The sequence below is a fragment of the Thalia democratica genome, chromosome 7 (genome assembly GCF_965202585.1).
Source record: "Thalia democratica chromosome 7, ktThaDemo2.hap1.1, whole genome shotgun sequence".
NCBI classification, from domain to species: domain Eukaryota; kingdom Metazoa; phylum Chordata; class Thaliacea; order Salpida; family Salpidae; genus Thalia; species Thalia democratica.
In genome coordinates, this window is record NC_139171.1 from 48,248,775 (window position 1) to 48,265,136 (window position 16,362).

Below are 16,362 nucleotides of genomic sequence, written 5' to 3' on the forward strand. Positions count from 1 at the left end.
AAGCTATGTTCAAAAATAAACTTAAAGTTTAGTTTCATTTGAATTGTTAGTTTATTTTTCATTGATCTTTGCATAACAAACTAATTTTTTTTTAATCTTAGGTTTATTATTTTGAAAGTTTTTATACATGTTTGTTTAAGAATGAAATTACTTAAATGTTTAAGATACTCAATTAACTTTAGATTTTTTATACTTCTATATATATATATTACTTTTGTTAATTTAAATAAATGTTTTATGAGTACATAACTGCACTCAGATTGTACGTATAAAACAGTACACAAACCTACTGGAGTCAAAAGAGCAAATATTTTTATAGAATAGCTTACAGTCATTGTTCCACTTCTACTTCATCATATATGTAATAATGTTTATACTTTTTTATATCAAAAAAGATGATAACGATAATAATAAAAATAAAAGCCTTAACTTTTGTTGAATAGTTAATTATTTAGGAATTAAATTACTTAAAATATTTTGAAGCTAGGTCAACTTAAACACCAAAAGTACTCGTTAATCAAAGATTTGAACACTAATTGACACTACAGAACCAAATTGAATAAACAAAAAAACTTTACTCTCAAGTTTTTGTTTAAAGTTATAGGTAGAACAAACTTATAATGATTTATATCATTTGTATATTTATTTTTTTTTAGTAATTCGCAGAAATTAGAATCACAGCTAACTTATAAAACATATACGTTGCTTTCACTTTAAATTCTACTCACAATTTCACTCAAATTTATAAATCCTTTTACATCTAAATGTATGATCATTTTGGATTGAAATTTTGATAATAAAAAAAGCATACAGCTACACATTAAATACAAAGTTTTAACATTCAAGGTTAATTGACTCAACATCAATAAAAACTGTCGTTTTTGTAAATTAAAAATGTGACTGATATTTTTTAAATGTTAAAAAATAAAAAAATATTGCAAAATACACTTGAAACAACACAGTGGATACACATTAATCACATAAAGTTTCAACAAGTTGCCTTCTGCGGCGTGTTCAAGCTGAACCCTCCCCCGGTGAATCGGTTGCCTCCAACGTTCTTCTGCGGCTGAACCACCGGAGCCGACCCCTGCTCCAACGCCCGTTGCTTTTCCCTGCGAGAAGTTTTATTAACATAAATGAAAAATATAAGTTATTCATTTTTTTAACACATTTTATTATTAATTTTATTTTCTTTCTTTTTATCGAATATTTTTTATATCATGATTATAAAGATAATATATTTCAACTTTTTTGTTATATATTTTTTATTCAACTTAAACATAAAAATATATGAATTTATGTGAGAAGTTGAAAGCGTTAAATTGATTTGATATTTGGGTACTTTCAACTTTTAAGCAAGCCTATATAGTTTAATTGTTTGCAAACTTTTGCCGTTGCTCCTGCTTTTTCATGTGGAAATATTTCTTTTTTATTTCCTGCAGTTCCCTGGCGAGTCTTTCAATTTCGTATTTGTATTCGGACGCTTGCGACTCGTACATGTTCAGTTCTGACGCCAATCTCTGAATATTTTTGAAACTAAGGTAACATATATCTTTTTTATTCCAAGTAAAAATATGAACTACTCTGTAAATCAGTAGTTTTTAGATAAATCTTCCACTAAGTTAGTTAAAAAAAATACCAAAAAAATATCAAAGCATTATTGAACAAAAGTATTGTACCTAAAAAACAACTATTAAACAAAAAAGTAGTGTTTTTGAAACTATCAAGGTTAAACATTATATTTTAATTTCAAGTAAAAATAGGAACTATTTTGTAAATCAGTAGTTTTAAGATAAACCTTCCATAAAAATAGTCAACAAATTGAACCCACAAAAATCATTTAAAAACAAAATCATTGTACCAATCACCAACCTTCATCTGCTTGGTCTTGGTCCTCAGGGTTTCCTGGTAAATTCTCAGCTGCTCGGTGACCTCGGGCCCGGGCTGCCTGGCCAGGATGTGCTTCAGCTCCACGTACAGCTTCTCCTTCTCCTGGATCAGCATCTCCTTGTCCACCACTTCCTCCGTCTTCTGGATCAAGCGCTTCTGGAGCGCCTGAGATGAAAAGTTATTGGATTTAATTATAGTGGCTTTTCGTTTTCTTCAAAATTTAAGAACTTTTGATTTTTAAACAACCTGTGTAGTTCGAACCATTAGTAGATTAGTATTAGAAAATCATAAAATCTCTAACAAAATTTTGTATTGTGAGTTTTACTTTTTATTTTCGATATAACACAGTTTTTAGTTAATTATTTTTGTTACGGTTCTCAATGCAGACATTAAAGAATTTAAATAACTTGACAGCTTTAAAACTACCAAATTGTTAGAAAATTTATTATTTACAAAAACATTACCTTACTGAAAAATATTAAGCATCTTAAGCATCTTAAGATGTATGATATTAGTAAGGTTGCCATAGGTAGTTTCAATTTTTCTTAGGTTTTTGAAAGTACAGTATTTTGGTTAATTATTAGAACGAATTATAATTTAAGGTAAAAGCTGTCATAAATAGTATAGAAAAAATAAATAGGTACTGTCATGCTACTTTAAATTTGTTATAAAAAATAGAATTCTAGATGATACAAAAATTAATTATTGTATATGATATATTTTTCGTATCTAAATCAAAATTTAATTATTTGATAAGTAAACATTGTTTAAAATTCCAGATTTTTACACTTCTTTTGCCTGAATTTTCAAATTCTAAGTTGTTCCTATACGACAACCCCGTATTAAATCTTTAACAGAAAATATTATTCAGCAATACCAACATATTCACTTATTTTAAAGATAAAAATATCTTTCAAAACTAAAATTTTTATTGTTGTATTCATAAAATAAACAGACTATTAAAAACTCTATTCTATTTAATTTAAAAAATTATGAATTCAATTCATAAAAACAGATAATTAATTTTGAAAATATCGAACCTGCACTTTCTGAATCATTTCGTATGCGGAGGGATCCGATCCTTCCAACTTCCTCCACCTGTGAATGTTCATCGGATTTTCCAGTTCCTCCTCCAACGCTTTGCACCTCGTTCTTTCACGCAACAACTCTCTCTGGGTGTGGTACACTTCACGACTGTTAAACAATTACACTTATGATCTAGCTTTCAAAATAAAAATGGACTTTGAAAGATACAATAAAAACTGTACACTTAAATAAATAAACTGGTTTTTATTTTTGTTTACTAATAAAAGCACCAACTATTTTAAATATCTATATGTGCATTAATAATTTTTTAAACATTAATAGGGGAAACAAAACGTTACGACAAGCACTACCGATTGTTTGTTCCTAAATTAAACAATTTTAAAACTAAATTCTGGTGTTTTCTTAGCAAAGTTATATTCTTTTAAATATTAAACATAAAAAAATCAGTAGCCTAAAATGATTAAAAGAAATAAAAAACAAATCAGTTTGTATGATAAAAAACAAAAAACAACATTTATAAAAACTTACTTCAAGTATAAAACCATCTACAAAACTAAAACATATATAATTTAATAAATAAGATGTTTAAGGTGTAAAATAATACCAAAATAAATATTAGAAGCTTTACTATCGACTTGCGCAGTAAAAAAAACAACACTAAAAGCTTAAAATCCCATTTTTGTTTTTATTAATCTATTTAATATGTTGAAGTTTCTTATAAAGTTTATCATTTTTGTATATCTAGAAAAAAAAATTGTTACAAAAAATCTATTTATAAGCTGCTTGCCAACATAGGTAACTTCGACAAATGTAACACTTTATTAATACTGTTGAGCATATAGTTTGAAAAACTTTTTTTTAATACGCTTAATATAGAACAAATACTTTAAATCTTGCTGAGTAGCAACGCTTCTGTTCAGTATAATCTTCTCTCTGCGCAACTTTTTAATTTCAAGTTTCAGTATCCTGATGTCTTCAACGCGTTGCCTGTACTGAACTTCCCCTTTGTTGAGAGTCGATTGCTGAATCTTTATCTTCTCGTAAAGCAGGGACAGCTCGTCATTTCTCCTTACCAGCTGCGTCCCCAATATATCCCTCTCACTTATAACCTGTTTTCAATGTAAATTATAAAACCAACGTGCAAAAAGCCATTTATTTTGATAATACTTTTAAGTTTTTAAATCAAATATTTCAGCATGAAAACTTAATTGAAACAAAAACTATCAAGCGTAAATTATTGCGTACTCCTGACTTCAATGATTTTTTTTAAAGGAAACAAGTAATGTAAAAAGTTTCATAAACTTTATTGTGAATACATTAGCTGTAAATGAAAATATACATAGGCAAACAAATGGTACCTGATCGAGTTCCTTCATCTGCCGCTTTCTCTCCATGTCGCTCTCCCTGATTACTTGCTGCAACTTTCCTATTTCCTTCTCCATCATGTCCAGCTGACCTCTGCTCTCCGCCGCTTGAAGCTTCATCCTCAATAACTCGGCCTAATGTTTAGTTTAAATGAAGATTACTGAACTATCATGCTTTTTTAAAATGCAAACAGTAGTATTTGTTGTACTTCAGCCAAACATTGGTCAATTATTTTTTAAAATAATTTGTAATTAATGATTGTGGACAAGATTTATATACTGAATATAATGCTTAAATCAGTCCAGGACACAGTAAATTTTTTGTTTGTGATTTTTATACAGTATTAATTTTTAACAGTTAATTAATTAAGATTACTTTAAATGAATATATCTTATTTTAATAGTAATAAATTTAACAGGCCATTGTTTTAAGACTCTTTTGTTTAACCCTTAATAACTTATAAAAACGTTTTTAAAGCTTAATATCCTGTAGTTAAAAAACAGAGAAAAGTGAAATAATATATTTTTCCTAAATATCTTCTTAATTTCAAAAGTTTGTTTTCATAAACAACATATAGAGAAAAAAAAAATTCAAACGATCTTATGAAAGTAGGAAAAGCGCTATAAAACAAAGCTTTAAAAAATAAAAAACAAACAACAAAATCTAATGTACCCTCAACTGTTCTTTTTCCTTCTCCACTCTTGTGTGGTCGAGGTTTATCTTGACCAGTGCCGCCTCCTTCGTCGTTATCTCTTCCTTGAGCTGGTCGATTTGGTGGTTCATGATCTTCAGCTTTCGTTTCATCTCAGTGATTTCATCCTAGCATAATTTTGTTTTTTGAATCTTAATACTTAAAATATTCTTATTTTAAAAATAATCAGTATTTACATGCTTTAATAATTAAGCTTAAAAAATAAACAAATAACAAGTATTAAAACAACTAAATTAATATCAACAATACTGATAGAAGCACCAACCTGGGCTTCAATTAAGTTTTTGCTGTACAAGTTTCTGTCTGATCTGACTGCTTCGTACAAATTTTGCTGCTGTTTCAACTTTGTTTCTGCTTCGGCAATTGTCTTCTTATAGTCGAATATTTGCATTTCACGCACTTTTATATCTTCCATCGAGTGCAGCACCTTGAAAAATGAATTACTTAAACGCGTTAACACTCTAATAAGCAGCATTTTATGTTTAATTTAAACAAAACACAGCTGATCAATTACTTAACTATAATTGACAAAACATATGGGATACTAACATTATCTACTTATAACATTGTAAATACTAAACCTTCATTATTTTATCTGGCATACTTGAGTTAGGTTTACTGTAATAAAAAGTTTACATCCATATACTATAATACGCATTGAAAAAAATACAAATCTATTCACTTATTCAGGATATTGTTTTTAAAATTTTTGTTAATGATTTTAAAATTTTAAAAACTATTTTATATCTAAAGAAACACATGCTACTTTGCAACAAAAACTTAATAAACATATTTTTATGCTATTCACAACAAATATACTTTTTGTGTGAGGTTGCTAGCTTCAGAGATGTACCGGTCCCTCTCTTTCTCCAGGTTGTAAATCAGCTTCCTCTGCTTGGTCGCCTCGTCCCTGTACTGTGAAATTTCCACGTCCAAATGCTTCTTCTGACGCTCGTGCAACTTCACCAGGTCTTCTTGTTTCTTGGTGGCAGTTTGTTGCTGTTAAAATGTGAACTTTTATAAATTTTTTTCAATAAAGTTTGTTTTCATTGATAATTGACGCGTTATGCGTCGAAACGGCGTTCAACAATATTCGAAAAAAAGTTGTTTTTTATATAAAATAAGCATTTATCTCTGCAGTTTGCATAAAGAACTGTGACAATTGTCAATCAAAAAAAAATATTCAAATATATAAATAGTATTTATTTTATCTGTTTTACTGTTCGTAAAATTATAAACTACAGTGGGAAAAAATTGAAGCCTTATAAAAAATCCAAATTAAAAAACAATAATATAGATTAACTGCTTTAAATTACGGGTTAGCAATGAGAGAGATTATTATATTTGATTTTGGTTAGTTTTTTTATCAACAATAAATCTAACACTAAATAGCTTTAGGCATTGATGTTTTATTTTAAAACTTCATGGTCACCTATTCGAAAATAAAGGATGATACCAAAAAAGAGTTTATTTTTTATTTTAATATTAGCTTTTTAATATTTAATTAAACTCTTTGAAATAAATTTCGTTTGATAACTTATTTATATACGAATTTACTCACCATTAAAAAAAAAAGTATAAAACAAAGTTAGTTCAACTTTTAAACGATATCATGTAAAATTTAAATAAAATCTTTTAGTAATAGTTACAACAAAAAGTCAAAGTAGAACACCTAACTTTCAACTCTATAGCTGTAACAAAAAAGTGAACAGCTAAACTAGTGTTTCAACTTATCATAAAATCAATTTACTTTTGTGTTGTTCTTGTTTAACAAGTCTCTTTCTCTGATCAGCTCATCAGCGGCTTTTTTGTCCAACTCAGCTTGCTTCTTCAAAGCATCCACCTCTGTTCATTTTAATTTTTTTGATAATTTGCATGAAATTACTTAGAAGTTTGGAAACTAAAAAACGGTTCTTTAAACTTTAATAAAAAATTATTGTATGGAAATAATAAAGTAATTTTTCTTAATACTTTTAGTTTTTATTTTTTAATCTCAAGCATATTAAAAAACAGCAATTAGTTTTCAAGATCAATGAAATCTAGTTTGCCTATAAAACATAAGTAAATTCAAAAACAACAAACTTAAAAAAACCGTATAAAAAACAACCGTATGAATGGAGGGTTGTTTGTTAACTGAATTAGACTCTAAAAAATCAAAAGTTCTGAATTAAACAAAGTTTTACAGGCTCCAAATGTTCTGTTTTTTTTTCACAATCTTTAATTGTTAACCAAGTTAAGGACTGAAAATACATAATTTTTATTTTTAATAACTCTTTGAAATCATCAATTAAAATAAAAATAAAAAATAATAAACAAAGCTTTCGATTATATTTTGAAAAGAAAAACATTTCTATTTTAAAGGGAACCTTTTAGTAATTTTTTTCAGGGTTGAACCTTTATTTTTAAGTGATTTATACAGCGTAATTTCACAAGTTTTTACCAATTTACTGCTTTTTTACCTTTTTGTTGAACATGTTAACAAATTTATTACTATCTCAACGCTTGTTGAATCGATTTTAGTTATTAAGTTTCGCTAAACTTATATCTTTACAATTGCATTTTCTAAAGTTATAAATGGTTTATCAAGTATTTTTTTAACAAAACATAAAAACTGAAGAAACTTTAAATCAAATTACTAACTAAACATAATAAGCAGGACGTAAATATATATTTTCAAAACTATGAATAAATAAACAAAATATTTTCATGTTCAGCAACTTTTCTTTTATAATTTAGTTATAAGGACATCCTAATTTAAACTAACATAAACCTTTTAAATGTCCACGAGCCAATTGGCATAAAAACAGTTGTAGATGTTTTTTTTTTTTTGCATGTTTTCTCCATTTTTTTTTTTTATGTATAAACTTATAAGAATATTGACTTTCTAATCACTGATTTTAGAAAACAATCTCAAAATTTAATTAAATTTATATTTCCAGTTGCGGGCCTAATGTGTCCCCACAGCCTTATACAATATAGCAACTAAAACAAAAAAAAATCTACTACGAAATCAACCAGGCAACCAACACATGACACTCATACAACATGGAGATAACCCAAAAAGTTCTTATACACTGATAAATTGAAACCTCTCTCCAGGCCGGCGATAGAAATTTTGAGGATGTCCCGCTGCGATTCCACGTCGCTCCTCCCCTCTTCCGCCTGCTGCAGCCTCCTCTGTATCGCCTCCCGCGCCTTGTTCAACCTCGATATCTCCATCTTCATCCCGTGAACTTCCTCTTCCTTGCCCTTTGTTGTTAATCAATTGAATATACAAAGTGTAAGAACGTGTAGATTCGAAATAAAAAGATTCACTTAAAAGTTATGCTCAAATAAATCAATTTTAAGAACTGAATTATAAAATTGTTTTAAAGTCACGCTTAATAAAGACTGAAGTAAAACTAAATACCAAAAATATTGTACCTAGAGGTATCGTTTTAAAGTCACGCTTAATAAAGACTGAAGTAAAACTAAATACCAAAAATATTGTACCTAGAGGTATCGTTTTATACCAAAAAGCATGGTTTTAACTACTAACCATTTTTAGTTTGACATTGTTTAATTAGTTAGCTTGAAATTTTTATTTTATTGCACCTAGCATAGATATAAAAGGCAAAGATAAACTTTTATTGATAATTATGAAATTAAGGGCATAGGGGGGTCTGACATTTTTTTCAACTAAAAATAACATGGGATGTTATATGAAAGCTTAAAGTACAAACTACAAACCAGTTTTTATAGAATTTAAAAATCTTATTTAATTTTTGAGATATTGTAATTTTTATAAAACTTTTCCGATACAAACGTATGGACCACAAGTTTTTCGGGTCAACTTTCTCGGAAATTTAAAAAATCACTAAAAACCTATCTTCTTCTTCATTTTTTGAGCTAGAGACCTCAAATTTTCAGGAAACGTTCCTTTTATAATTTAAAAGACTTTGAATGTTGGAATTTTAAAAATATTAAAAACTAAAATTTTATATAAAAAAACAAATAAATAGGTGGTTTTTTTTTTTATAAAAACTTTATTTTTCTAAACAAAAAAAATTCCTGCATTCAATCTTTTTAAAGTTTAATTTTACACTTTCTGTAAAAATTTGAAGAAGATTGCTTAAAAAATGAAGGAGGAGATAGATTTTTAGTAAAATGGTCTTTTTTCGCGTTTTTAGTTTGCGCCTTCCATTAGGAACCTATTGAGGTCACCGACTTTGATCGCTCGTATCTCAAAAAATACTTTGAATTTTTTCAAGCCGTTAAAAATAGCTCAGATAAAACTCTATAAAATAAGATCAACTTGTAAAAATCAAGGTGGACCCCCCAACCCCTCTATGCCCTTAATTTCGCTTCAAACAAACAATACAACTTTTGATTTATGCTTATAATAAAACTAAGCTTTTATACTTCAAAAACAAATTTTTAATAAAAAAATGTAAAAGTATTCAACAATTGCAGAGTATAAAAATATAAGAAACGAAAAATTAAAGCTTTTAGAAATCATTTGCACAAAACTAAATAGTTTTTTTTCTTTTCTTCGTCCATTTACATCTTTTAATTTTTTTAGTGTGTTTTAAAGTATTTTTTAATTACTAAACAATATTTTAATACATTTATACATCTAAATAAAAATAAATCAAATGATTAGGACAAAGGTTAGCTTTTAGGTTGCAACAAAACATATTTAAACACTCATAACACTTATAATAGCAATTTACATAAACTTAATTATTCTTCATAACTAAGACTTACCTTTAGCTCAACTGTTTTTGTTTGGTTTTCATTGGCCAACAGATCTGCGGCATCGATCTGGTTCTGATAATCTTGCTGCAACTTGGTCAGGCGCGAATTCAAATAATCGATATCACGAGTTGCTTTTTCGTGATTTATCTACAATAAAAACTACATTGTGCCTTAGAAATAATTTATAGTTTATAAGAAAATAGCAAGATTTTATCTCTTATAAGTTTTGTTTTTAACGAAAAATAAACAAGTATGGTTTGGGTTACATTAACTGTTACTAATTAGATAATAAGAAAAAATTATAATTTTTAGTTTGAAATTTATTAAAGCTTAATACTATAATGAAAACGTACTCTTTGTTCTTTCAATTGAAGCTCGAGTCTGCTATAATCATCTTTTCCTCTTTGTAGCTGAGAATGCAAGTTTTTTATTTCGTTGGTCTTGTTCTCCAACTCTTTTTTGTGTGAATTTATCTCGCGCTCAGCTTTGTCTTTCTTGCGTGATTCGCGAGAAATTTCGTTTTGCTTCATTTGAAGATCTTGACTTAACTGAGAAATATTCAAGAATAAGTTAAACATTTTAAAAGGGTTGATTAAGTACATATCAATTTGGTTTAAAATGTATCCAAGTTTACTTGAAAAAAAATATTTTAAATATATCTGTTTAATGATATATTTAGTACAATAAAACTTTGTATAAAAGCACTAATTCTGAAGAGATTTATCTGAACTTCTCAACTTATAATAATATATAAAATTAAATTGGTATGTTGGTTGTAATTCTCCAAATAGATGTACAGTAGGTAATTGTTAATATGATTTTAAATGACTATGTTTAAAATAAAGTTTAGCTAATAGCTGCTCAAATAAATTTGAATGTGAATTAGTTTTTCAAAGATGATAAAATTAAAAAATATTCAAATTCGAGAAAACAAAGCTTTTGTTAATTAATTTGTCTATATATAATGACTATGATTATCAAAAACGAAAGTATTACAACGTAATGAACAATGTAAAATTAAAACTAAAAAAAAATTCAACCAACCTCTGCAATTTTTTCGTCTGCTCCCACTAGCTGTTCTTCCAACTTTAATTGCTGGCTAGAAATAGTGGCCAGCTTTTCTTTTAAATCTATAGACTCCAACTGAAGTTGATCGCGCTCTTTTGTTATAGAATCTTTCGCAGCCAATAGCTCGTTAACGCTACATTCATTGAAATTTTAAATTTTTTAAATGGATTTTGTGTTATGCAAAGCAAGTATGTTTGTAATGTATCTTCTAACAAAATAACTAAATAATAGTTACTAATATTCAAATATTTTTACTTTAAAAATATTGTAATTCGTTTTAAAACCCACCTATTTTCTCGACCAATTGACAATCCGGCACCTTGCTCAACCAACTTGGTCAAATTGGCAATTTCAACTTTCAAGTTTTGAATGGTTTCTCTTGCTCTTGTCTCTCTTTCAGTTGCCGTGTCGACCATTTTCCACGCCTTTTCCAGCTCTTGTTTGAGTTGTTGAATTGATGACTAGAATTAAAAAAAAAATTTCGTTTTGAAACAAAGTATGCAAAGAATATATTTTTTAAATTAAAAGTGATTATTTAATACGTATGTAATTTAGTTATAAGCATCGTCGCGTGGTATTTTTCCAAGGTGGTGCAGAAAAAAAAATCTAGTTGCCGGTACTCGATTTGCCCTTACTTGAGCTGCCTAGCTCGAGTTGCCTCTTATCGAGTTGCTTCTGCTTGAGTTGCTTCTGCTCGAGTTGCTTCTGCTCGAGTTGCTTCTGCTCGAGTTGCTTCTGTTCGAGTTGCCTCTGCTCGAGTTGCTTCTGCTTGAGTTGCTTCTGCTCGAGTAGCTTCTGCTCGAGTTGATTCTGCTCGAGTTGCCTCTGCTCGAATCGCCTTTGTTTGTGTTGCTTCAACTCGAGTTACCTCTGCTCTGCTTAGCTTTATTTTCATTTTTGTTTACAATAACTTGTGGAATGATACTTGAGCCTGTACTGTTTCAGGGAATTTTCAACGTAGCTAACTTACAGCAAGATATTGATTTTGCGGTAATTCTTGAAGAAATTTTGTTTTTTTGAGTTCATTTGCGGCAGTCAGCTAAGAGTTTGCGGCAGTAAAGTAAGCAAAATGGTTGTTATCTAAATTTGAGTTTTATAAGATATTTTGTTCGAAAACATAATGAAAACGTTAAAGATACTTAATTTTTTCTTACAAAATTTTAAGGTGGTGCAATTGCGGCAGTGCAACACCCCACGCGACACCCCTGGTTACAAGTAATTGTAAGTTTATTGAATAGAAAAATGCATCTAATTTTTTTTTTTACCTTAAAAAAACGTTCAGTTTGTAAAAAGTTTTAAATTTTAATAAAGTGTAAATACTTAGAAAAATTAAATATGAACTCAAGCTGAAAATTTTAAATTAGAAAAGCTTTAGATATAAGTTTTAAATTACTACTTTAAAACAAAATGATAAGGAACTGTATGAAAACCAAACATAATAATAAACTAAATAAACAGCACATTGTTTATGAAATAAAAATTAGTCTAAAGCTAATTATAATTTTTACTAAAATTTTTCATTCAAACCCTTAAAGGTTAAAATTTTGATATCTGTATGTGTTTTTGTAATGATTTAGTGAAATTTCTTTAAACTTATACCTACTTATTTCTTCCTAATTATTTGATTATTGAAACCTTTGAATATACTACTAAGGGCATTAGAACTAATTTAATAGAAAGAAACTTAGACTGGGATAGTAAAAAAATATTTAAAAACACTTATAGCAATCATTTTAAAACTTTTATAGAAAGTTTTAATGTCAAAATATGTTCTAATTTATATCATTTTTAAGATGTGCATTGTTAACTATTACTTTAGTAGTAAGATGAAATTTTAAACGAATGTAATTATATATTTATATATATTTATATTATCTATTTGTTTATTGGCTATCTAATACTAACATAAGTCAAAAAAAAAACTCCAGCAAGTGTTGGGGATCCGAAAAGTTGTACAAATAAATATTTTAATTTTCTTTCATGAATTATAAACAAAGAAAATGTCTTTTAAATATATGATATACAGTTTTAATTATTTTAATAACCTTAAATCTAATTTCAAACCTAACAAATAAGACCTATAAACAAAAAAAAATCACAGCTTTATAAAATTAATTGTATAAAACTTTACTTTTTCACTTTTACATGTGTAATTTACAAAGTTTTTAGCTTTATATAGTTACAGCACAAAATTTATACTTTTATAAATCAAAGATGAACTATACTTTTTTTTCTAACAATTCAAAAGTTTATAGCAGATTTAAGTAACTATCTAAGTATGTTTTTGAAAAACCCTTTACAACCTTAATAATTATTAGCAAAACTATGTTCAAAACTTTGTTTTAATAAACCTCAAAATAAAAACTTTTCTGTGTTTTAATATATACAAATAATTTAAAAACCTAAGATTTAATCAATTTTTGTAAAAGCACATTAAAAAGTTAAAAGTATACAAAGACAGAAAACAGTGGACAAGCAAATAGAAATTAAAAATAAGTTATTCCTGTAAGCCTTATGAACAATTTTTAGAACTTGAAGCTAAATAAAAATAAAATATAATTAAATTTATTAAAATTAGAGAGAGTACACTTATACAATGGCTTTTTAATTAATTAAAATTGGACAACACTTAAATTAGAAACCTAATTAAATTGGAAAAAAGAGCCTAAAAACACACAAAACTTATTTTTTGATTTTTTTAAAAACTTTAGAAATATGTTTTTTTTTTGTTAAGTTTAATTTATAATTTAATCCAAGATATTTTTGCCAAGATTTCATAAAAAAATATTTTATATTAATGGCTGGTTATCACAGCAGTTAAGACTATATATACTTAATACTGTGTAAATACATTTTTAGTTCGTTCCTGTATTATATATAAAAAAGGAATCAAATTGCCTATTTTTATTTACAAATGTCTAAATTTAAATTATAGTTTTAAAAAATAGTAAAAATTATCTTATAGTATCTTATAAAAATTATTTTAAGTATATAGAAAAGTACTAATTATACACATAAACTTTTTGTTACTATTAACTAATAAAACACTAAAAAATCAAAGATAGCACAGAAGTAAAAATATGTAGCACAAAACAATAGAAAGCTACTACTTGAAGTTTGATAACTTTTCTCTAGTAGGTGTGTTTTTATTTAGCTTTGAAGGCTTCAATGTGTTAGCTATTGCTTTATATACATGAAGTTTTTTACCGATATGTTTATATGAGTTTGTTAAGCTGTTTTTATAATTATATTTATATATTTAGATTTATATTTGAGGTCCTAAATTGAACAAAAATAGTTCTCAACTTATTTGAAAACAAGGAGACAAATGTATAAGATTTATTAATCAAGATTTTTTTGTAACACAAAGTTTCACCCTTTAAGGGATCTTTAGTAAAAATTTAAATCGGAAAAGTAATAGATAAATAAAACATGGAAGATACTATAAAGCAAGACAAAACAAGTAAATTAGAAATTGTAACTTTTGTTAGTTTGAAAGTTAATCAAGAATATTATATTATAGTAAGTAGCTTGTTTTAATCCTGAATTTTTGAGCCACTAATGTTTTTGTTTTTAAATATAACAGTTTCACATTCAGTTTTTTGAGGGCTAAAACCTATAATGTTTATTTAGTATTTTGTTCAAATTCTTGACTAACTTTCAAACTAACACAAGTTACAATTTCTAATTTACTTGTTTTTTTTTGCTTTGTAGTATCTTCCATGTTTTGTTTATTTTTAACTTTTCAGATTTAAATTGTAACTGAAGATCCCTTAAAGGGTGAAACTTGGTTTTACAAATAAAAATCTCGAATTATTAATATTATACATTATATCACAGATGTTCTTGTGCTAAAACTTTATTTCAACTAACGGCGTTTCACTGCTCTCAAATAAATTTAAGAACAGATCTACGGAGTCTCAAAAAGCTCTATTCTTAGAGCTTTTTGAGACTCCGTAGATCTGTTCTTAAATTTATTTGAGAGCAGTGAAACGCCGTTAGTTGAAATAAAGTTTTAGCACAAGAACATCTGTGATATACATTCCGATAAGCTTAGCTTATCAGGATCTCCAGGATTTAACGCCTTATAACGTTACATCTTATTATACATTATATTTATATAATTTATTATATTTGTTTTAAACCCTTACCTAAACACGTACTCCAGCCCTAACCCTAACCTTAACAGCTTTACCAAGGAAACACAGCATGCATGTGAAGCAGTAAAATGTTTTGCCACTAGTAGTGCTAAAAACTCTTATTTACTTTGTTAATAGGAATGCGCAAGATAAATAGAACAAAATAATTATTTAATATTACATAGCAGTCAACATTATACAAGTATATGAAACACCAACAAATTTTATTATTTACTATTGACAGCAGTTAAACCTGGTCATCTTGGGACAGCTTTAAAGCTTGTGCCACTTTTGAAGAATTTGTTACTATTTCAGCATTGAGGTCACGACATTTTGACATCAAACGCTTTTCACTCTCATGTGAAGTTTTCAATGCTTTGTGCAGCTTTTCATATTCAACGCGAAACCTAAACAATTGAAATAATTATACACAACAAATAAGTATTAACTACAGTGAATTTGTTTTTGAGATATAAGGGTACAAAGTTGGAGAGTTCAACAGGTTAAAATGGTAGGAAAAAAGCAAAAAGGCAAAACAAAATTTATTCAATTTAAAAACATATAATGGATAAAATATTTTAAGCAATCATTTCTAAACTATCTCAGTTAAATCTAAACTTAATAATAAACAATTTTAGATTTTTTTTTTAAGATTTTGTTGTTAATTACTACTTTTTTTTTGTTTTAACCTTAAGTTCTTAAACTTCTCATTTAATCATTACAACAGGAGTTATCCTTTATATGCAAGGAAAGTTTCCAAAAGTTTGATGTTAGTTGACTAAAAACAAAGAACAAGATAATTTTTTATATTTTTTTCTTTTAATTCAGAGAAAATTTACACTTAAAAATTTTCCTCAAAACAATTGTATCAGAACCTTTTTTACACAACTGACTTAATTATTTTTTTTTAACTCTATGAAAAGTCTCTTATGGTATATAACTTTAGCTTTCATAAAAGGGCCAGTGTTAAAAAAAAAAATTATACGCCCTATGGCACTACAAAACGAAATCAAAACAGGTTTAAATTATATTTATAAACAACTAACTTTTCAAGAGTATTATCATTCATCAGTTCTTTTATAATTTCTTGAAAATCATTTTCAAGGGACTGAAATGTGTCTTCATCAAGTGAGACTTTTCCTTCATCTCTTTCTGCCATTTTTGAGCCAATTTTTTAGTTATTATGGGCTTTTTGACATGATATTTAAAATGAGTGTATCTTAAAAATATAAAATTAATTATTTATATGTTTAAACAATTGCAACAAACTGCGTGCTTAAGTAGAATGATTTACTTTGTTTATTAAACATCAAAGAGTTATTTGTTGATAAAAATGTAATCATTTCTGACACGTTTGCCATCTTTACAGATGATAAAGACAGAGATGAATTTCTATTAAAACTG

The 16,362-nt window shown here is 27.2% G+C and overlaps 1 protein-coding gene across 1 annotated transcript; it reads right to left on the reverse strand.

Annotated features, from left to right (window-relative positions):
• Positions 1-687: 687 nt before the first annotated feature.
• Positions 688-16,149, reverse strand: LOC145840211 (cilia- and flagella-associated protein 58-like). Its single transcript, XM_082947381.1, has 17 exons — positions 16,005-16,149; positions 15,212-15,365; positions 11,108-11,280; positions 10,796-10,952; positions 10,105-10,299; positions 9,761-9,898; positions 8,104-8,263; positions 6,765-6,859; positions 5,834-6,013; positions 5,280-5,441; positions 4,975-5,121; positions 4,296-4,436; positions 3,823-4,046; positions 2,931-3,084; positions 1,873-2,055; positions 1,387-1,520; positions 688-1,112 (listed from the first exon to the last, which is right to left on the reverse strand). The coding sequence occupies exons 1-17, from the start codon at positions 16,115-16,117 to the stop codon at positions 989-991; spliced, it is 2,634 nt and encodes an 877-aa protein (XP_082803507.1). The 5' UTR covers positions 16,118-16,149; the 3' UTR covers positions 688-988.
• Between the last annotated feature and the right edge of the window lie 213 nt (positions 16,150-16,362).